Source organism: Gadus macrocephalus, chromosome 15 (genome assembly GCF_031168955.1).
Source record: "Gadus macrocephalus chromosome 15, ASM3116895v1".
NCBI lineage: Eukaryota > Metazoa > Chordata > Actinopteri > Gadiformes > Gadidae > Gadus > Gadus macrocephalus.
In genome coordinates, this window is record NC_082396.1 from 10,656,687 (window position 1) to 10,679,186 (window position 22,500).

At 41.1% G+C, this 22,500-nt stretch overlaps 4 protein-coding genes across 5 annotated transcripts in view; 2 read left to right on the top strand and 2 right to left on the bottom strand.

The window, feature by feature from the left end:
• smndc1 (survival motor neuron domain containing 1) overlaps window positions 1-16,640 on the top strand; it is a 147,318-nt gene extending 130,678 nt beyond the window's left edge. For both annotated transcript variants that reach the window (XM_060073126.1, XM_060073127.1), the window contains exons 2-7: window positions 13,049-13,132; window positions 13,484-13,603; window positions 13,779-13,921; window positions 14,440-14,595; window positions 15,206-15,359; window positions 16,040-16,640. In XM_060073126.1, coding sequence (XP_059929109.1) covers window positions 13,484-13,603; window positions 13,779-13,921; window positions 14,440-14,595; window positions 15,206-15,359; window positions 16,040-16,177 — 711 coding nt within the window. In that variant the 5' untranslated portion in view covers window positions 13,049-13,132 and the 3' untranslated portion in view covers window positions 16,178-16,640. The remainder of the gene's footprint in view (window positions 1-13,048; window positions 13,133-13,483; window positions 13,604-13,778; window positions 13,922-14,439; window positions 14,596-15,205; window positions 15,360-16,039) is intronic.
• Window positions 2,415-8,307, top strand: ppp2r2d (protein phosphatase 2, regulatory subunit B, delta). Its single transcript, XM_060073124.1, has 10 exons — window positions 2,415-2,586; window positions 2,790-2,864; window positions 3,422-3,519; window positions 3,639-3,804; window positions 4,143-4,255; window positions 4,624-4,801; window positions 5,233-5,397; window positions 5,603-5,772; window positions 6,133-6,224; window positions 6,538-8,307. Exons 1-10 carry the CDS (start codon window positions 2,580-2,582, stop codon window positions 6,815-6,817), a joined length of 1,344 nt encoding a protein of 447 aa, XP_059929107.1. The 5' UTR covers window positions 2,415-2,579; the 3' UTR covers window positions 6,818-8,307.
• bnip4 (BCL2 interacting protein 4) lies at window positions 8,532-11,679 on the bottom strand. The gene is made up of 6 exons (XM_060073128.1): window positions 11,476-11,679; window positions 10,982-11,156; window positions 10,827-10,887; window positions 10,528-10,634; window positions 9,479-9,637; window positions 8,532-9,211 (listed from the first exon to the last, which is right to left on the bottom strand). The coding sequence occupies exons 1-6, from the start codon at window positions 11,513-11,515 to the stop codon at window positions 9,169-9,171; spliced, it is 585 nt and encodes a 194-aa protein (XP_059929111.1). The 5' UTR covers window positions 11,516-11,679; the 3' UTR covers window positions 8,532-9,168.
• Window positions 16,382-22,500, bottom strand: part of mxi1 (max interactor 1, dimerization protein) — an 8,109-nt gene continuing 1,990 nt past the window's right edge. The window contains exons 4-6 of the mRNA XM_060073125.1: window positions 21,430-21,544; window positions 19,544-19,715; window positions 16,382-18,940 (exon numbers count right to left, since the gene is read on the bottom strand). Of these exons, the coding sequence (XP_059929108.1) occupies window positions 18,777-18,940; window positions 19,544-19,715; window positions 21,430-21,544 (451 nt within the window). The 3' untranslated portion in view covers window positions 16,382-18,776. The remainder of the gene's footprint in view (window positions 18,941-19,543; window positions 19,716-21,429; window positions 21,545-22,500) is intronic.

Genomic DNA, 22,500 nt, shown 5'->3' on the forward strand with positions numbered 1-22,500 from the left:
CAGATAAAACACACAACAAACATACACACACTGATAAAACACAAATGATACATACACATACAAATAGGATACAGACATAACACAAATACTCATACAAATAAAACACACATGGAAACACACACATACACACAGGTACACTCACACACATACACACAAACACCCCCCCCCCCCCCACCCACCCACACACACACACACACGCCTTTTATCAAATAAGGTAATTCTTATTCACACAGCTATTAAGCTGTAGCCTATATTGTTTTGAACAATTAATTGGGTTCAGGCACAATATTTTCTTTGTTTGATTGTGTGTTATCATTCACTCTCGACTAATAAGACCACTAATCATTCAGTTATATTGATTAGTTCTCGATAATTAGGAAAGGATTTGCTGCTACTCAAAAAAGTAAGTGACATATTGTATGTGTGTAATATTATCAGTATTATCTGAGTATGAATTTGTTGCATAAAGAATCCTTCGATGCTTATGAAATGTTTAATTATCAGTATTTCTTCCTTTCTTCCTTTCTCCCTTTGTTTCTTTGTTTCTTTGTTTGTTTGTTTCTTTCTTTCTTTCTTTGTTTCTTTGTTTCTTTGTTTCTTTGTTTGTTTCTTTCTTTCTTTCTTTCTTTCTTTCTTTCTTTCTTTCTTTCTTTCTTTCTTTCTTTCTTTCTTTCTTTCTTTCTTTCTTTCTTTCTTTCTTTCTTTCTTTCTTTCTTTCTTTCTTTCTTTCTTTTTCTATTTGTACAAAAGCAGCCACTTACAAACACACTTTATCAAAAAAAGAAGATGTTTCTAGGCTGCTGTGTAGTGATGTATCAAATCTCTTCTGATTCTTAAACTCCATTCCTCTGTATTTTTCTTCCACAGTCTCTCGACCCTCAGGGAAACTCTCCCCCTCTCCCCCCGGACAAGTGATTAGAGAACGATAGAACAGGGTGGGTTCTTGGATGGGTTGGGGAGTATTTGATACAACCCATCCAGAACACATTCAATTTGGTGGAGGTTTGATTTTATTTTATGCAGAACAAACAAATGAGACATCATTACTGCAAGGATTTGATTCTCGGTTACAAGCTAATGAAAGGATAAAGTTGAATGTTGAAAGTTTGACTGAATCAAATGCTAATGTATCCCAATGAACAAGCCTTGAACAATATATGTTGTACATGTTAAGTCAATCAAATTTTTCATAACTCAATATTTCTATACAAAAATGGAAATTGTTTATCAAAGCTTGAGGTATAATTCATGATGTTAATATATAATCAATAATCAATCATATGTTTTTACAGAAAGATAAACACACAATACTACTATTACTACTACTTCTACTACTACTACTACTACTACTACTACTACTACTATTACGATACTACTATTACGATACTACTACTACTACTAATAATAATAATAATAATAATTACATATTCTTTTTTTATTAATTAATTGTATTATAAATTAAAATATTAAGTCGACAGCTTCATGCAAATTCTTTAATAAAGCCTTTCGCTTAATTAATATATATCAGAAAGCAGGGGATGAAAAAAATAGACATATGCCTGAATATTAACTTTTCAACGTATTAATAATTTTTCTATCGCAATTTTAAATATGGTTACGTTCTTTTAAGCCGAACATTAATTAGAATTTGAAAATGTTTAATTGGTTATTCAAAACCGCCCACAGAAAATCGAAAACATAGGCCAATTTTGCTTTTTGTCCACCAGATGTCGCCCATAGACCGCATATTAAAATAAATAGATAGGCCTACCTGTAAACTCCCCTTGCTTTGACGGCAGGACACATAATCAAAAAGGTAAAAACAAAAAAGATGACAGAAAACATTAAACAACACATTTTTACTCTACGCCTTCTAATATTTGCAATTTATTATTTATTCATTATAGCCATTGCTAAATCTTGTCTGCCTGTTACCTAACGAGCTTTACTGAGAGAAACTATTTATATCTTGAATATCTCTAATAGGCATATATTTTTACCAATCCAAATTGCATGCAGCCTACTGAATGTGGAATGCAACAGATAAGAGAATATAACACGATAGAATAACACTTTTTAATCACGTGAGGGAATTGCAGGGGTTGCAACAGAGCAAATGATACAAACCGATACAAATGGTAGAATCACATTAACAACAGCAGAACAAGACAAGCAAAAGTTTGACGCAAATCTTTTATTATAGGACAACATCCTCGATGGATGCTGTGAAGGCCAGGATGTGTGTTCGTGCGTGTGCTTCCGTGCGTGCGTCCATGCGTGTCTTTGTGCGCGCGTGTGTGTGTGTGTGTGTGTGTGTGTGTGTGTGTGTGTGTGTGTGTGTGTGTGTGTGTGTGTGTGTGTGTGTGTGTGTGTGTGTGTGTGTGTGTGTATGTGTATGACGTCATCGGCCCATGTACTGTGCGCCATTTTGAAAGCGAAAAAAAAATCTGGGATAATTTCCTCCGTGGTCTGACAGATCTGTACTCCCCAGTCCTCACCCTGATTGTGGATGTTATCTCTATTCCCTCAAGAAAGCTGCATTGGTTGAATAAGTATCCCAAGAGCTGCTAAATGAAGCAATGGCAGGTGGGCTACTTTTAAACACGGACTTTAAAAGAGATGATGTGTGTATGTGTGTATGTGATGGCCTGGATCGCCAGGTTCGCTAGCGGCTAATAAAGCGGCTAGTTGTCAAAACTGTGTCACTGTGGGGTCATGTTTGGACCCAACGCGTCGCAACATCCCCCCAGTGTGGAGCTAACGCGATGCTTATTGTCTCTTTATTGTAGGAGTTTCAGGAGGAAATGATTTTCAGTGGTGTTTCTCCCAAGTGAAAGGGGCGATAGATGAAGATGTTGCGGAAGGTAAGTGGCTAGCTGATAGCTTACCAGGCTAGGTAAAAAAAAGTCGGTTCTTAATGATTTGTGTGGGCATCCTATCATGAGATGTGTGTGGTGTGCGTAATTGGACACAATGCAATTCATGAAAGGCAGTGCAGTTTTGTTTTTAATTGTAATTAATAACGATTTTCCTTGCACGGTCAATTAGATTTCGGGGGCTATGTAGCTAGCCTTGAGCTAGTTGTAGGGAGCGACCGTGTTCCTGACGTCACTGTGCTGCGTCCATGTATGTTGTGTGCATACAAATACACACAACAGTGATACATGCTTAAAACACATACGCAAATGCACGGCTTCAACATGGCATTGAAGCCATATGAGAGTAATGAATCACACAACTAGTATGCAGTACAACCTTAGATAAGGCTCATGCCATTGAGATATATTTGTAGTGCCAGAGGCTTTACGTTCATGTGGGAACTTCACCACATGAATGTGCAGGAAATTAACCAAACATTGCTACCATTTATTTTTTGCGTGTTGGACTATTTTGAGACGTGTATTTTGTTTTGTTTTTCTAGCTGACATAATATCCACGGTTGAATTCAACTATTCTGGAGAATTGCTTGCAACTGGGGATAAAGGAGGAAGAGTAGTGATATTTCAGCATGAACAAGAGGTACATTATTGTATTATGGTTGTAACGATAGTCCTGGTGTGGATCCATTCAGTGCAGTTTGCTTTGTTGGTGCATAATAATAATGATTGTTTTGTTTTGTACATTTTCCTTTCTCTCAGTCAAAAAATCGTCCACAACTACGTGGGGAGTACAATGTCTATAGCACTTTTCAGAGTCACGAACCAGAGTTTGACTATTTGAAAAGTTTAGAAATTGAAGAGAAAATCAACAAAATAAGATGGCTACCCCAGCAAAACTCTGCTCACTTTCTACTCTCAACAAATGGTAGGACCTCTGCTTTCAATTCTTTGTGTTTCAAGGTAATACCTTTTATATGGTGAGCATTAAAGGGCATGGACTGTGTAGGGCCTGTGGGTGTTTGACTCCCAGCCGAAAGGTGCTGGGCTCTTCCCTGATGCCAACAGCCCAACCTTCAGGCATCCTTATCCAAGATACCCTAACCCTGCTCCTTTATTCCATGAATCTGAAATCACTGAAGGTTGTTTTAGCTTAAAAGCATATGCTAAATGACTCAATGCTAAAGATGGGAGTAAATTGCACTGTGTCACATAACCGTTGGCCAGCTTTCTCTATTAACCTCACTTTAACTCGTTTTTGTGCAGATAAAACTATCAAATTGTGGAAGATCAGTGAAAGGGACAAACGGGCAGAGGGTTATAACCTGAAGGACGAGGAGGGGCGGCTTCGAGACCCCTTTAGGATCTCTTCTTTACGGGTACGTCTGGAACTTGGATCCCCCCAATAGCTGAAAGGATCCCTATATTACCTCCTGGTGTGATGTTGATTGGGCAGTATGAGTCATTACAAAATCCTGGGGGAGTGTCTACCCGGATGTGTGATCAATGGATGATTAAACAGCTCAGCCTCTCGGGTGGTACGGAACGTTGGGTAGGCTTGTCACAGGGTTAACTATCCATTAGACATCAGGGTCGGCCTCTCCCATGTGTAACATCACGAGATGGTCGATTTTGAACTGCCTTGTAGTGGCTAATCATTCATCACACCTGGTGGTAAAATGGAGGCAGTTTAATAGTGTGGACTCCACTTAAGTCTTCCTATTGCGCTGGTGTTGGTGACTCGCAGGTACCGGTGCTGATGCCAATGGACCTCATGGTGGAGGCAAGCCCACGCAGGATCTTCGCCAACGCGCACACCTATCACATTAATTCCATTTCTGTAAATAGCGACCATGAAACGTACCTCTCCGCAGATGACCTAAGAATAAATCTATGGCACTTGGAAATCACAGACAGAAGTTTCAGTATCCTTTTCAAAAGAAATGTCTTTATGAGTCTCGTGCGTCAGGAACATACTCTGGTGCGGTGTTTCCCTACCGTGGGGTCTGGACCCTACTTTGGGTTGCTCGGTGTGCATATGGTCACTGGAGATGGCTGATATACTTGCTGACATAGACTTGCTTTGTGTAGCACAATGCACAAACAATCAGTGGGATATGGCTGTTACCCACAATGTTCGTAACTTCGTAGAATATAATTGATGTTTGTGACAGCGGATGCACTAAAATAGAGAAGTTGGGGTCTCAAACATGTTCAATGAGTCAAAGTTCTAGGGTTTAAAATGGCCTGTGACTCAATCCCACAAGCGTTGGAAACCACCGTTGCTGTAGTGTATGGTGGACTCTTGAATGTGTATCTGTGCGTCTTCGTCTGGCCCTTAATGCTGCGCTCCCAGATATTGTAGACATCAAGCCTGCCAACATGGAGGAACTGACGGAAGTCATCACGGCTGCAGAGTGCCATCCACACCAATGTAATGTATTTGTGTACAGCAGTAGCAAAGGCACCATCCGTCTCTGTGACATGCGGGCGGCTGCGCTCTGTGACAGGCACTCAAAGTGTAAGTATGTATTGAATATATTGAAGAAATTTACATTTTATGTTACCTTATCTTAATAGAGAAATGGAAAATAATAAACTTGCTTTGGAATGTTGAAATAAGAAATAGTATTTGAAGGTTTCTTTGTTTGGACTTTGTGCCATATTAACATCCAGTGCCATGAAGTAAGCCCCTTTTCCCTCTATTTCATTCCATTGAACCCCAGTCTTTGAGGAGCCTGAGGACCCAAGCAGCCGGTCCTTCTTCTCGGAGATCATCTCCTCCATCTCGGACGTCAAGTTCAGCCACAGCGGACGCTACATGATGACCCGGGACTACCTCTCTGTCAAAGTGTGGGACCTGAACATGGAGAACCGGCCCGTGGAGACGTATCAGGTGTGGCCTCATGTGTTTTGACTGTTGGTGTGTAGTGAATGGATGGCGTGAAGAGGCCCGGGGCAACATGGAGAGAGCTGATCTAGATGGGACACGATGTAGGTCATCGTAATGAACTGCATCATGTTTTATATATCGCAAACATGTTAACAACTTGTTGCAGGGTCTGTCTGCAACAAGTAGAAGGCAATTAAAACTATAGAATTTGCTAGTTTTCTATCATTTAGTGTTTGATCAAAGTGTTCTAAGTGATCTAAAGAATTATTGTACCTTTTTAAACAGCATGAGCTATTGTGCTGTTTTATTTTTAACAATTGGTTTGATGAAATAATGGACTAAGTAATGTTGTTCTTGTTTCAGGTTCATGAATACCTTCGCAGTAAACTGTGCTCCTTGTATGAAAACGACTGCATCTTTGACAAATTTGAGTGCTGCTGGAATGGCAGTGACAGGTAACATACATCTTTTTATAGCTTGTTGTATTGCATCCTGTCTAATCCATTGTCTGATTGATTGGATTCTCCTATGTTTGAGTGGCTTTTAACAGCCAGACATTTATGTGTTAAGTGTAAATAACAACTCACTCTGTCTCCCTCTTTCATAACACTCTCTTTAGTTGTTTCTCAAGACCCCTTAATCATTCTGACTGTCCTCTTGGATGTTTGGATTCCTCTCTGTGTTTGACACCAAGCTTTTGTGTCGAGTGTAAACAAAGACTCTGTGGTTCTCTCTCTCTCTCTCTCTCTCGCTCTCTCTCTCTCTCAGTGCCATCATGACCGGGTCGTACAACAACTTCTTCCGAATGTTCGACCGCAACACCCGACGGGACATCACGCTGGAGGCGTCCCGGGAGAGCAGCAAACCACGAGCCACGCTGAAACCCCGCAAGGTGTCCACCGGGGGCAAGCGGAAGAAGGACGAGATCAGCGTGGACAGCCTGGACTTCAACAAGAAGATACTCCACACGGCCTGGCACCCCAAAGAAAATGTGATCGCCGTGGCGGCCACTAACAACCTGTACATTTTCCAGGACAAAATCAACTAGGAGACAATAAGAAGACGACAAAGATTAAAAAAATTAATTTGCGGAGGTGGTGGGGGGGCTCCAGAGGATAGGGCTTTTACTTGTACCGTTGTAGTCAAGCCTACTACTTGTCTATCTGTATAAGAAGCAACGGCCCCTGGTTGCCTGCTGGGGAAGAATTCGAAAGCACGTCTCCTTTTCTTTCTTTTCCCACAGGAGGTTCATAGGCCAGCTCCATAGGCCTGTTTTTATTTTTTTTAAGTCTGAGCTTAGGTTGTTTTTTGCCTTTGGCACCAGGGCTGATCAACATGCCCCATCCTCCCCAACCACCCCCCCTGACCCAGTAATTCCAATGTGGGTCTGATTGACAGACTGGCACTCCCCCTCCCCCGCTTCCTCTCTCCCCGTCCCCTACCCAGAGGTGACCCTCTCGAACGCATTGGTGTTTGTGTTGACATTTAAAAGCCTTCATTTCATTTACCGAACGAACTCCTCGGAAAAGCCCCCCTCCCCAAAAAAACGAGTTGACGTCTTGTCAAAGTTTTAACACCGTTGCAAAAGAGTTCGGGCCCATCTCACACATGGACTGCTGGCCGGTAGGCCTAACTGTAACATTCCCCCATTGGTCGTGTATTCAGGCCAAAACTACTGGTGGCAGATGGTCATGCCAAGTGGGAAGTGGACATTTCTGTTCTCCCCCCTCCTCCTTTTTCCTCCTCCTCCTCTTACTTTATCCCAGTCAATATGGTGACATAATTTCACTGACTGTATCTACTCGAGTACACCTTGTCATCCACATAATAAAAGAAACTAAAACTAAAAGATGTGTTTTTAAATCTACAAGTATGTATTAAACATGTTGTTCTTTATTGCTTTGCATGTTTTTATGTTGTAGAGAGGTTGGAAAAAAATGTCCAGTCACACCACTGTCTTTTATTTTAATTAAATTTTTTTAGCAGAACTCAAATCGGAAGGAGAAACAATAATAACTGTTTTGCGGCTCTAATTCAGAACCACTGTCGGAGACGGCCAATCATGTGTTTGTGTCCAGACAATTTCTTTCTCAAGTTGTTTTAAGATGACGGCGAGAGGCTGAAAGGCAGTAGATGGGCAAAGGGAATCCACAGCCTTAATACTTATCTCCTATCAGTGACCGCTACTACTTTGCGTCCCAGTCGTTTTCTTTTTTACAAACCTCATGTGCATTATTTTGGAATCCTGTTTTATAGTTCTGTCCTCATATACCGCTGCTATGCGTGGCCGTCTATGAAAACACACATAAAGAGGGGAAAACTGCACACATTGCCGTTGTAATAAAGAGTGCCTCCATCTCACGTTAAGTAGGACTCTTAGACTGGCTTCCTTCACGTGCTCTTATTCATTTTGTTAGGGATGTCACTCGAATTTGAACTGCATATTAAAAATGTGGCTCTTCTCTCTCTAGTTGTGAATGCAAAAATGAAGATTGACTACACGGATCATAAAATGACATTAAAGCGAACATAACGATGCATTGTCTTTGTCCATTGATTCCTAACATGGTGACAATGTATTCACTTGTTTCATTATTTTGACCAAAGTTAAATAAAAATCTTATTGTGTTAATCTGCATGTAGTCCAGAACCTCTTTGATAGGATAGTCGCTTTCTCTTGTTTATAAGAACAGATGGACTCGATTAAACCAGACAGGAAATTCTAATCGTCTAACACTTCTGTATTTAGGAAAGGAATCCTCTTCAACATTTACCTTTTTTAATATTGCCTTGAGTAAAAGCTTGAAAACAAAGGTCCATTTAAAGCTTATGGAAGACACAATCACAGTTCAATATACAAAGTCTGATTACATTTTGCTTGCATTGTCAATTTTACATGTGAATCATTTATAATTATTTATAATAACCATTCTTAAAATAAGCAGATCCCATAGACAACGGAGCAAAACATGATAAATGCAACAAAAAAACAACAACGAAGCAATCAACTGGATGGCAGATCACTCTGAGGCAACCATCATCTTTTTCCCCCCACTATAACAGGAACTGACAGCTTTCCATGTCAGTTCCTATTCGTGCACATTTGAGGGAGCAGGAAATGGCAAAAAGGTCATTGCCAGGCCTGGTGTTTTGGAGTTATAGCGAGTGTGTGTGTGGGGACATATTCATGAATACGACGATGTGATTTAGCAATGACTGGAGCTTGGGACCTCACCCTAAACCGTTGAGCATTGAGGAATCGGCCAAACCCAAGCATGACACACAGCTGTCTCTTCTCCTCCTTGTTTTTTGCTTTGTTTGTAGTTTTTGACGCATGCCTAGTTGCGCAATCCAACCCGGCATGACCGGAGTTGTCCTGAGCTTAAAACAGCAACATAATCAGTAGGTGTTATGTGAGGTCAAACGCTTCCCGATGTAGATCCTGCACAAGAAGGAAAAAAATACAAAATCAGTCACAATTCTGCCGAAGAGAGCGCGAACAATTCCAAGGGTCCTGGGTTTGATTCTCCGTGTGTACACATCCTAACCTGTAGGCATCCTAGAGCAAGGGATCCTAACATCTACCTGCTTCTCAATCTCATGTATCTGAATTCACTCGATGTCAATTTGTATTCCAGCGTCTTATAAATTACAATATAAAAGTATTACTAATATTATTGTAGTTGTATTACTACTATGCAGTGCTTACCCCAGGCCAATGGCCAGTATGTGTGAAACAACGAGCGAGGGCAGGAAGAGCTTCAGGAAGTGAGGGGAGAGGACCCCCCCACTCTTCATCACCCGGGTGTTCCTGATGCTGAGGGAGGAGGCAGAGCGCCGCGGCGGGGGATGCTTCAGCAGGAACTCCCTGCCGAGAGACGCATCAATTATGGATTAATAACGCGCCAGAGGTGCCTCACTAATGGCATCGCATCCGCGTCCCATCCACACACCCCCTGCCGGGCCCAGGCTCCACGCCTCATAATACGATTAGAGGGGAGCCAACCTCCTAACACCCATTGTAGAACCAACACCACTTGTAGATTTGGTTTGTATTGTAGAAGACTCCCTCTCGATTAAACACATGCTATTGCTTGCATAATATTATATTATTGGCCGTGATGGTTTGACCTGCTTATTAAGCATAGCTGCGACACACCTGTCCTATGCTTGTTGAAACTCGGTTTCAGGGGCGTTTCCAGGGGCCCAACCCCAGAAAATAACCTGAAAGCCTTTTTAAAAAGGCGAGGTTAGCAGGATGGTTCTCCTTTGAAGGTGGTTGCGATTTTAGAGCCATACTTCGAGTGTAATTGGTGAGAAACGCTAGCGCCCTCTGTCTGCTATTAGTGAACGAAACTCTAGCGATTATCTGTTTTTGTCTCTGTTTGATGAGACAAGCAATGGTACGGCTAATTTCAGGACCTTTCTTCTTTAAATGGATAACCATTTTATATGAATTCAGGTTGAGGTTTAATGTCTACATGCTAACTTATTTGTATTTTTTTTTTGTATCAACTCACATTTTCATTGTAGGCTTCTGTTGTCCTCAGCCTCTTTTATCAATCACTTTCGATAAAGGTATCCGCTGCTAAATGAAAAACTGTAATGGCTGTTTATATATTCTTGAGGCTACTATCGTAGTTTTCATGAAAGAAACTGCATTGCTTTCTGTTTTTTAGCATTATTTTGTTTGTGGTGATGGTGCATTGAAGTAATTACTTGACGGATGCGGGCAGGCCTACATTACGGTCAACCTACTTGGGCGGGTTGTTCTCGGGTCGGCTAGACCAATCCCATATCCAGTCTGCGTTCCTGACCATCAGGTTTTCCACTTCACGCCTCCTTTCTTGGAAGTCTTCTTCTGACTGCAGAAATCAATAACACCTTTAATGGATACATAATGTGTTGCGGCACAACAGATGTTATCATGATGTGGAAGTGTTATATTATATATATATGGAGTGCACTTAACCAAACACTGCAACGTAATCTACTGGGTGACTGAAGATAATAAATATTTCATATATTCCATATTCATTGATTTGTATGGATTTTACCTGTGAGCTGTTTGCCTCCGATCCCTTACACAGTATAAGGGGAGTCTGTGATCGGAGTGGGCTGTTTTGATAAAAGCACAGAAAGTTTCATGTTTAAATTCATTCACAATAGGGGAGGGTGAAATCCAAGGTGTGCATTTGCCATCCACACAAACCTGTTACAATGAGAGCTTCCCTTTGAGCTGTTTCTGGCCGACTCATGTTGTGCTTCCAGAAGCATGTTCTCTACGTCAGCCTCCAGGCCTGAGGATGGGCTCTGTTCCCCCTGGTCGTCCTGGGAACCCGTCGTGTGGGAGCTTGAACCACTGAAGCTTAGCTCTACCCAAGAACCTGGGAGACGAAAGGGTTTACAGATTAGCACGTAGAACAATGCGCCAATAATGCGGTTGACGGTGGTAAAACAATCATAACGGTAATATGAATAATCTGTTCATGTTATCGCAATATCAGAGCTCATGATAATAACGCAAGGTGAATCAATCGAATTGGTTGATAGACTGGGATAGCTGCTAGCTTTGTAAAATACTGGATGCAATGATTTTTGTTTTTCAAATTTCCCTTATCTATTTTCCACAGTGTGTGCATGAATCGGCTGTTTCCCAGAAGGTTCACAACGTTCTTCCCTTGCCACAACTTATGCATCTCCTACCTTGTAACTCCTCCGAGGAAATCTCCTTCGAAACCGACATATTGTACGAACTCTATTAGTCTCCGGTCGAGATCAACACAATTTAAACCGAATGCATGTACGAATACCACGTCCACCTTGTAGAATAAAACAGAAGCCCACGAACCACGACAATAACAATGACGCAATCTTCTGTTTACCATGATTGTGATTGGCTTGTGAATGAGGGCACGCACAACACGCATGCGGGGCCTCTTATCCTATCCTGACCCCCATTCATAGTCCACCCTCTTTAGGGGAAGTGACTCTAACGTGATGTACACAACATCATATACAAATATACCATGCTATTTTTAGATGCCTTCGAGGAAAAAGATTTGTTCGGTGGGTTGTTTGTGTGTTTATTGAATCCTAACACCCAATGTCAATCTCAGCAATAATTTAATCAAATACACTGAATATTTTATTTTCAAATCTATCTTTAATGCAGTAAAAAGGTCCCTGCTACATGGTGGCTGGGTGGCTGCCACTCTCGACCTCGGTGGCTTTTCTGGGCTCCTCTAATTAAAGGACAGGGTAGTGATGTTGAATCCGGTTTGTTGTAACGATTGTAGTTAATAAACATGCCCGGCGGTTGGCCACTGCCATTTGAGTTTGTGTGTGGAGATGGCTGGTTTAACCTATCAACACTGATTGCTCAATGTGCAACAGTGGTGCAGCCTCACCCAGCCCTAGAGTCCAATCAGACTGGGCAGGTGAGGCTGCTTAAACCAGCCATCATCCACACACACCCCAACAAATGCCTTAGAACTTTTGGGACATTTTGTGAGGAACACCAGTTAAGGTTTCAAACTGTTTAAAATAGGGTTGATTAGAGGAGATAGAGAAAGCTAAAAGCAGAGGATTTGTAAGAGCTATAGGAGCATCTGCCATATGGCTCATAAAGTATAGTTTTATTAGGTACGTTGTCACATATATAAAAGCTGACATGTTGAAATTAGCTCTGGTTTTTGGGCATACATTATTAATTGTGGTACAATAATAGTTATATAGCCTGCTTTGGGATTCTTAGTGATTATTGTAAATCATGTTTTAAGAGCCAAGCTATGGCTGTATTAAACATGCCATGTTACAAAACCCTAATTGCAGGAAAAGGGATAATGGAGACTCAAAATAAAGCATTTGGTATTCTGCTTTGTCAGTTGTTTGTGTGTTGCCTGCATTCCATTTCCCATGATACATTTCTAATTGATTCTAATGCGCTTTCTATAAATTTCCTGACAAATAAATAATCATAGCAACCATACAATAATGAAATAATAACTGATCTGATGAAATGGATATATTTGTAATGCCACCATGTATAGCTGGTTAACACACAGGGCACAATTCATAAATTGTAGCTTGCCTATTTTTTTTTTATTGTAGGCCATTTGAGCACAGAGTTCGTAACTCCCCCTAGCGTCTCTCAACCATAGATCCAACCTGATTTCCTCCTCGAAGACCACCAAACTCTCGCGATGGTTCAGCTGCACATTACCTGAAAAGCTGTGTCGGACTGTCGGTTGATAAGCAGGCCGAGTTGTTGTTTGTCCCCGAGTCAATCGGTTTCGGAAATTAGGCAATATAGATCTTGATGCTCACTATTTTCACAACATAGAACAACAATAATACAAAGGTAAGTCAATTGCCTCGATTTGTATGTTTTTGATGGTTATGTCATCGCTTTAATGGGACATTAGCAGTAGCAGTAGCTAACATATGCTAACTTAGGCCTTTGCCGTACTGCCGACCTCTCTAATACTACCCAGAAATATCAATCAATTCGAAATTAGTTGATGTACCCAGTGGTTATTTCATTTAATATAAACGTCAAATCCATATCCCAATTTGACACGCACTAACTTACTGCTTTATTCACGGAATTCATAGATGCTAACCTGGTGTTAGCCCAGTGCTAGCCTTTGTGATGTTAGGCATCAGCCCGTGTGTTCTCAACTAACTGTTTTGTATGTTTCCCTCTGTTTAGATGTCAGACGACCTAGTGAAACAGCTGAGCAGTTACAAGGCCCAACTACAGCAGGTGGAAGCTGCCTTGTCTACCGACGAGGACAATGAAGATCTGCTCAAACTACAGAAAGATTTACAGGTGCTTGTAGTAGGCTCAAATTAATCATAAGATCTACTGGATTATTAATGCACTTATTATAAATGTGTTGTATTTATGTGTTACAAAAACAAACAAACCTGTTGCATTCACATGACATTTCGTTCTATATTTATAATATATTGTAACTTCTGGACTTCATTCCTTTTATTTCTAGGAAGTCATTGAGTTGACTAAGGACTTGCTTGCAGCTCAGCCGGTTGACAGCACGTCCAGTACCAACAGCTCAGACGCAGCTCCGCTGAAACACAACTGGAAGGTTGGCGATGGCTGTATGGCTGTTTGGAGCCAGGACGGACAGTGAGTGTCAGCTGCTCTCTTCTCACTGTAGCCTGTGTGGGAATCATCTGACTAGTTCTAGGTGTTCACCTTAACACTTGAACGCTATGGGAATATTGACGGGGAGGCTGGTGGGCAATGAATCATTTATTGTTAATCTCATTGATTATTCTCAGTGATGCATTAATTATGATTCATCGTCACTGAATGGGCTTACATTTTCACACACGGCCACATATTGCATTTATTTTATAGTAAATCAGATGTCTTAATAGATTAATAAGCACATATTGCGTACTTAAAAGTATTAGGCATCAAATATTTTAATTAAGATGTAATTCAGTGTTAGAAACTGCAAAAGGGCTTAACAAATACATAAACTCAGATCTAAATAAACAATTTGGAAATATATGCCACGACCAACTTATGCTATCATAATTCACTATATTTTTACCATGTTACCGTAGTGGATAGTTGGATGACGTGGGGCATGGTAGTCAACTCCTACTCACCTGCTTACAGACGTGATTCTTTGACAGGGTGTACGACGCTGAGATCGAGGAGATAGACGAGGAGAACGGCACGGCGGCCATAACCTTCATCAGCTACGGCAACGCAGAGGTCATCCCCCTGCAGCACCTCAAGCCCCTGGAGGAGGGCAAGCTCCGCGATGAAGACGGCAAGCCCAAGTCAAGGTATGGTTCATCAGCTCGTTCCCACCTACACCTTCACTTACCTGCAGCTGTTGTCATAGTGGGGCTCGCTGGTAGGCTGAGCACTTTTCATCAATGGTTCCATGTACTATTCAGTCCTTTAGCTGGTGCTTTCATTCTAAGTGATGCACACATTGCATTTTAGATACATTTACATTTAGGGCATTTAGCAGACGCTTTTATCCAAAGCGACTTACATCAGTTAATACACACATTGACACACCGACGGCAGAGTCGACCATGCAAGGCGACAGCCAGCTCGTCAGGAGCAGTTAGGGTTAAGTGTCTTGCTCAGGGACACATCAACACTCGAACACTCTGGGATCGAACTAGCAACCTTTCGGTTACAAGACAACTGCTCTACCTCCTGAGCTAAGCCGACCCGAGATTCCTGTCTTTAAGGAGCAGGTAGACGGGGCACAGGCAGGGCCTGAACCCAAAACCTTTCAGTTGTCCAATACCTGCTAACCTTGACCACAACACTCAACGTTGTGTTTTAAAAAAATTGTCAGATGATGATGATGGTGAAGAAGATTATGGTGGGGGTTTCACACCTTGTGAACATAGTTGCTGTTGTCACTCTTGATTCCAGGAAGGAGCAGATAGCAGAACAGAGGGAGTATAAGAAGAAGAAAGCCCAGAAGAAGGTCCTGAGGATGAAGGAGTTGGAGCAGGAAAGGGAGGACCAGAAGTCGAAGTGGCAGCAGTTCAATAACAAAGCTTACTCCAAGAACAAAAAGGGACAGGTAGGTTTTTGTGTGATCGTATGCGTGTGCACTGACTGGTTGTATATATCAAAAGCTGAATGTTGTTGAATAAACCGTAAAGAATACTATCAATTTGAACAGTTACATTGTTGTCTAAATTCTATGGACTTTTCCACTACTGTGGTGCAACACCATTTACGTATTTCAAACTATTCAAATATCTTTTGTGAGAATAGAGGAAAGTAGGCATTTGTTATTTTTGGTTTTAAATACCACCAGTACAATTGCAAACATGTTCAGTTGTTGATGTGATTTAGCTTTGGTTGCAGTGATTCCCATAAGAACATACTGATTTGATATAATTTTTGTGTTTTGTACAAAGAGATAACTTTGATAAAGTTATCTTTCAATTGGTCAGATTGTTGTTGATGTTTGACGGGTAGTCGCACTAGATGCAATTGCTGTGCCACACTATTTACACAATCAATGCAATGTAATACATTTTGTGTTTTGGGAGCAAAGTTGAACGTTTCAGTTTACACTATTGTTGAGTCCTGTGCTTGCTAGTAGAGATGTCAACATCTATGAAGCATTTATCGATTGGTTCTCTGAAAGAAAGCCTTTTCATATTTATATATATTACAATTCTATTAATTTAACGATATCAAAAGTCTCAGGATGATATTGACTAATGAAGTCTCCTTTTTTGTGCCTCATAGGTTAAAAGGAGTATATTTGCATCTCCAGAAAGTGTTGACGGCAAGGTAGGAGTGGGAACGTGTGGTATCGCAGACAAACCGATGACGGTGTACAACGACACATCGAAATTCAACGTCAGACATTTAATGCCCCAGTGACCCGTCGTGTTGTGTAAATAATGTTCATCCAACTGTATACTGGCTGGGTCGATGTTTCCATGTGGTCATATGATTTACGTTCCTTGAGTCTTGGAGAATACATTTCTGTACACCATTGCTTGATTTACTGAAGTACTTTTTTATATTATATAGACAGAGCGGGAAAAAAAAGTTTTAAATCGTGGACATTTTTTGTAAAGGAAATAATAGATACCTGATTTTCACCATATTCACCTGTTGTGTATGTATGTGGAGACCACAGAAAACCATACATGTGGCTGGGATTGTGTAACTTATTTAATTGGTTGCTGCCTGTATTAAGAAGTCGATGTTTGTCGGTTGGACATGCCATGACTTTGTCGTTTTGTGAGGCCTGCTTTACGATGCAGAATTTTAACAAAACCAGACTTGTTATTTTTTTGTACATCCATTATTAAAAGACAATTGTTTTCCTTGCAAAATATTTATTCTCTTCAATTTGTTTCTGCTCATGGGTAAACTTAAAACAGGGCAGGTAACACGTCTCATCAGGCATTTCAGAACCACACGTTGGTTGAGTGAGTGAAACCCTTGTTTTGACTGATTTAATGGTTAATATTATGCAGAAATGGAAAGTAAACCCACCAGCGGAAGAAAAATAATTTGGATCAAAGCAATAACCCATTTGGGATTCACTGAAAATATAGTAAACCAATCAAGTTAACCCCCACACCATACAAACATACCACTTCTGACCAGCGTTGCGAGTGTGATATTTTTATTACGATTCCAGGGACAGCTGTTAGGAACCATAGCATACAAGCAGGGAAGGGAACCAGCAGTATGTTGTGCAGAAGCCGCCGCCTCCGATTGGCTGATTTGTAGCACACAGGAACATCCTTGGTGTGCTTTCGACGGTCAAGTCTTCTTCATAGTGCATTTTACAATTTTCCCCCAAATAACAAAATGTGGAAAAAGACTTGTTAGCAAGGAAATTTGTGCAATTAAGTCAATTAGCCATGTTAAGACACATTTGGTGGTGTTGGTGATCTACATCAGACTCGTTTCACAATAGTTTGTTGATAGGTGGTGGTATACTCAAATGTATTTGGTTTTCTTTGGGTAGAGGAGGTTACCAGTGCAATTGGGTGTGTGTATATATATATATTTTTTTAATTCATGGGTAGTGTCGAAAGGAATATTCCAACGTAATAATACGTTTCGGCTACAATAGAAAAAGATGCGACTGAACATACAATTAAATGGTTATTTTTTCTCTAATGTTCATGCTCCAGACATCTTTGAAGACTTGTAAAATCATAGCATAAAACTTACATGAAAAGATTACATTCAAAACACATGCACCATAGCTTTTGTTCATTACAATCATTTTTTTTCTCTACCAGTGATTATGTTCTGGTACCATTGTAGCAAATACAAAAAACATTGAATTTAATTTTGGGTTGGGGCAGGTGGCGTGCCAAACACAGCCAACCGTACAAATTTGGACAACTTATTGCTCGACTCTTGTGCTTCGACAAGGCAAAGTAGCTTATTACTGTTTAATATAATGGTTTCATGTCTTGTACAAATTGGCATGAGATGTAAATCATAATTTAGACAAAAGACCATTGCGTGTTTTTTTTAAACAAATTGAGGCTGCCTTGTAGCACTACATACGTAGTAGAATGGTGGCCATATTTTGTCCTGTAATATTCAGCACATAATGAGCAATAAATTAAAATCACAGGGTGCTTTTGTCCTTCCAATTCAAGTGTGTCCAAGTATTGGCTAAATAACAAATTAAATATAGCAAAAATAAATACTACACAACTATTTGCAAAATAAATTAAATCACATGTCAGCTACCTGTTCTAACCCCTCCCCCCCAAATCGTCCCACAGAAGGTGGGGGCCCTTGGCCCCCAAACCCTCAGGTGGTGTTAGATCTCAAGGCAGAAGTCTCTAGAAATGTCAATTCTGTTGGAATGCAGATTTTGTATCCCTTCCCGTTGACTTAGTGAACGACAAGAAGTGCTGTTTGGATATAATGTCTCGGGTTGGACCGTATTATTACAAAGCAAACTAGATTGTTTGTTTTTTAATATCTGGTGAGCTTCTAGCTGGTTGTTGGCCGCTGGTATTTAAGTAAGTACATAGGATTACATTACAGTGTACTGGTTTACTACTGCAAGGATTTGATAAAGGGCATGTACTTTCGTGGCTTTCCGTCAGGATTGGTTCGTGCAAGTGGAACGAATGAGACGTAGGGTACTTCCTAGAAACTCAGAAGATGCGTTTTTTTGGGGGGGTTTATATTAAAATAGACTATGTATGATTACGTTGACTTGAGTCTTCGTTGTAGTAAATGGCTTTGATCAGGACTTGAGGAAATTCGGAAACAAATAGTCGATAGAATTTAAGTGGATCGAACTTATCGGGAACTTTCGACAGAAAAACCGAACACTCATGAAGATAGTTATTTCGGTGAAGAGATGGAAGGTTTCAGGCTGGTTTCTCCTCGGGAAGGAGTATATGTACTGTGTGAGACGTGTGTGAAAGCTCTCTGAGACAGCAGCAGCTGGAGAGGAATTGATGGACATGGTTGTGTGTTTTTTCCTTTAAGCCGAGAAGGCGAGTTTTAGACTACAGGTGGAGTATCCTTCGTCGCTGGCCAGGCTCTGCCTGCTGCTTTGGTCATCCAGGTCACTGCCCCCGTTGAGGCTGATGCTGTCCATCTCGCCCTGGGAGAACTCTGTGCTTTCCACGTCCACTTCGATGTCCTCTGTGAAATAAGACAAGATACAGGTCAGTAAGGAGCAGCTAGGGGGTTAGGGCTAGACTGTGTAGCCCCGCCCATTCTGGCGGCGATTTGAGTTCGCCCTGCAGAAGGGTCTGGAGAAGAGCAATACATTTCTTTCTAGTTTCGATATGTTTTTGCGGGAGCCAATCACAAGCTGGCTTTTCCCCCTGGCGCGCTAATGGCTGGTTTAACACAATGACGACAGGGATGCGACGGCAAGCAGCCAATTGAGTACAGAGCCATTTGAACTAGGCCCATTGATCACGCCTCTTTTGCTGAAGAAAAAGGCAGCAGCCTACCCAGACCAACGTGCAATCTACGATTGGGCTTGGTCTGGCTATAGCCAGGCTAGGTTAGGGCATCTCGCCCAAGTTAGGCTACGTACATTGGGGTTCAAACCCAGAACCTTTTCACTGGTCTCAAAACTATCGAGCCCCGTCTCTCCCTCTATCTCTCTCACTCCCTCCCGACCTCTCTCTCTTTCTCTCCCTCTCCCTCTGTCACTCACTCACTTGCCTCGCTCAACCGTCTCTCTCACACACCTTGATAACAATAGATAGAAAGTGTTAATTGTGATTGACTCACCTCGATCAGAATCCTCTGAGCGGTCGGAGGAGTCCAACATGGAGCTCAGAGTGTCCATGGACACCCGGTCCCCTGATGGACTGAGGTTGGACAGCTGCCTCTGGAGGTGTCTCTGCTCCCTCTCCAGGTTCTCCAGCTGGTGCTGGCTTCGCCTGTCGGCCTCCTCCAGTTTCTGGAATCGGAGAGAGGGGGATGTGTGGAGGGGATGGCGAGTGAGATGTAGGAGACAGAGAAAAGGAAGAGACAGATTGTTAGAGTGGCTCCTAGCCGAAAGATTCTGGGTTCAACCCTCATTGTCAACAGTATAACCTGTAGGCATCCTTGAGCAGAATGCCCTGAACCCTAAACTGCTACTTGATGACATGTATCCAAAATTAATTTGAATGCCTTTACATTGCTGTAGTTTATGATTTAATGGCATGTTTTGTAAACCACTAGGCTAAAACAAGGCCCATAACCAAACTCGCTGTGAATAAATCTCATTGTCACAAGAATTCCTCTCCGCAACACAATATTGGCTGTTAAAGTATTACTCATTGCTAAGTTTTCCACAAACACAATGTCTTCTCAGTGCACAAGAAATGGTTGCACGACATGTTGACTAGCAGGCAAGCATGGAGCACTTTTTCCCACCATTGTCTTTTTAGCACACTTTAGATGACTGGTTCTGTGCCCCGGTTTTTTAAGGTTGGTTTTCAACTGCAGAGCGAGGGATTAAAATGACCTCCCAGTCTTTCCTGGAACCTCTTTCCAACTTAACAAAATAACTAAACCTGGTTTCCACACCAATTGTTCCTCAAGATTATTATAACTCAATAGATGGTTTCATTACTTCTATTTATTATATTCTGAAACCACAAAAAATCCCTTGCTGCATCTTCTTGCCTTGTCATTATGTATGCCATGGCAACCAAATGGTCAAAATGTGTTGTATTCACGCTAGCACTTTCACTTTTTAGTGTGATAGCAGTCCTGATTCATTTAAAGGCACCCAGTGCAACTTTATGTAAACATTCAATGAAAAATAAACATTCAATTTCTAGTCTTTTTTACACGTAGTAAGTTTCAATAACTCCATACCATTACATATCGACATTCAAGGAGCAAAGATGAGACGTCGTTGTGTGGTGAGAACTGATAGAAAATCGTAAACAACAACAATCGCCGGTGGGGAGAAGCCATTTTTCCATTGACTGGAAGCCTGCTTTATTTATTGTAGGTTACAAAAAATAAAGAAAATGGCGGCATTGTTGTTATCGATTTTGTATCAGTTCTCACCACACAACAACGTCTCATCTTTGCTGCTTAAATGTCGGTATGTAATGGTATGGAGTTATTGAAACTTACTACGTGTAAAAAAAGACTAGAAATTGAATGTTTATTTTTAAGCCTCGAAAGTTGCACTGGGTGCCTTTAAAGGTGGTCATGCAGCATTTTTTTTTTTAAGTTACTCTAATTTAGATTTTACATTTTTGGGGATGAAAGACATAAAAATGTCTGCATATATAGTCTACCTGCAAGCAGGCTTAATAGCTGTCCATTTACATGTATAAACTGAACGGATGGAGAATAAGCTAAGTAAAATTGGTATCCTTGTGTTATAACTATAATTGATAACGTCTCTATGATGACATGGGGTTATTACTCACCTGGGATGATTAAAGTGCCATTGAATCTTGTCTTACTACCAATGTGAGTCCATGGTCAGGGTTTCAGCGAGAAGCAGGAGGGTCATTTGCTCTACTTGTACTGACATGATGACATGTGTCCTAAACTAGTATGCTTCCTAAAACAAAATGCCCTAGCTCTCCACCTGCTCCTTTTTGACACAAGCATATGCGACATAACTCCAATATTAACAAGTGCGTGACCCAGTGTGGTCTTACCTTAATATGTGACTTGGCCTTTTTAAGCAGACCTAGCGTAGTGTGCCGACTGCAGTCCGGCCCAAGGGGTATGAGGGACTTCAACCTCTCCAGACACAGGCGAAGATGTGCTCGTCTGGTACAGAGGCATAGCAAGACGGAAGGTCAGCTGGTGTTGACTGCAAACATGGGGAGTTGAAATGTATTGTTCCTCTTGCGTTACATTTTTGGTGGCTCATTTCCGAAGCTCGTCGTTTTATTCTGCGACAGAAGCTGGCGTCTACTGTGATATTTATCTAGCTTTTACCTATTTTTAATACTACGGTGTGTGTTGTTTTGCTACTGGTATGTTTTTGTCTTATTTCCGTCAAAAACACAAAGTATCCCTTGCTCGTAAATAATGAAATAGAATGTAGATCAAAATGTCCTCCCTTCTTGCACTGGCTGCCATTTTGCACTACGAACAACGATCAGACAGAAAGAATGGTCATCCTTCATCTCTTCTTGTTCCGCGTTATACATTCCAATAAACATTGGTTGTTGCTGTCTTTTTCCTTGTTAACAACACTTGGCGCAGTAGCCTATTGGCTAAAATGAACAGAACCATGAAGCCATTGGATCAACAGTAAGGAGCACTGTTGTCTTGAAACAGTGTGTTCTGATTGGCTGAGCTGAGCTGTAGCACAGGGACAGTGGTTCTACAGTAACAAAGTCCCACCTCTCTCTGTCTCGTTGGCCTTTCTACATATCTATTGAAACATTGATGAGGCGTATAATGTGTTCTCAAATACTGATTAAATAGGCACAATGAGGTAAAATAAATCATGGTGGTCACTGTACTTTGGGCCTATTATGTCACACCATGCTAAGCCATACTATACTATAATATGATATAATGCAATGCCATGCCATTCTATACCCCTGCTACACAAAACTATAAGCCTAATATACTACTATGCTGTACTATGCCATGCCATACAATACTACTACTATACTATACTATACTATACTATACTATACTACTATGCTATACTACCTGTATACCATATTATGCTTGTCATTAGAATATTTTAGCCAAATGCACCTTACAAT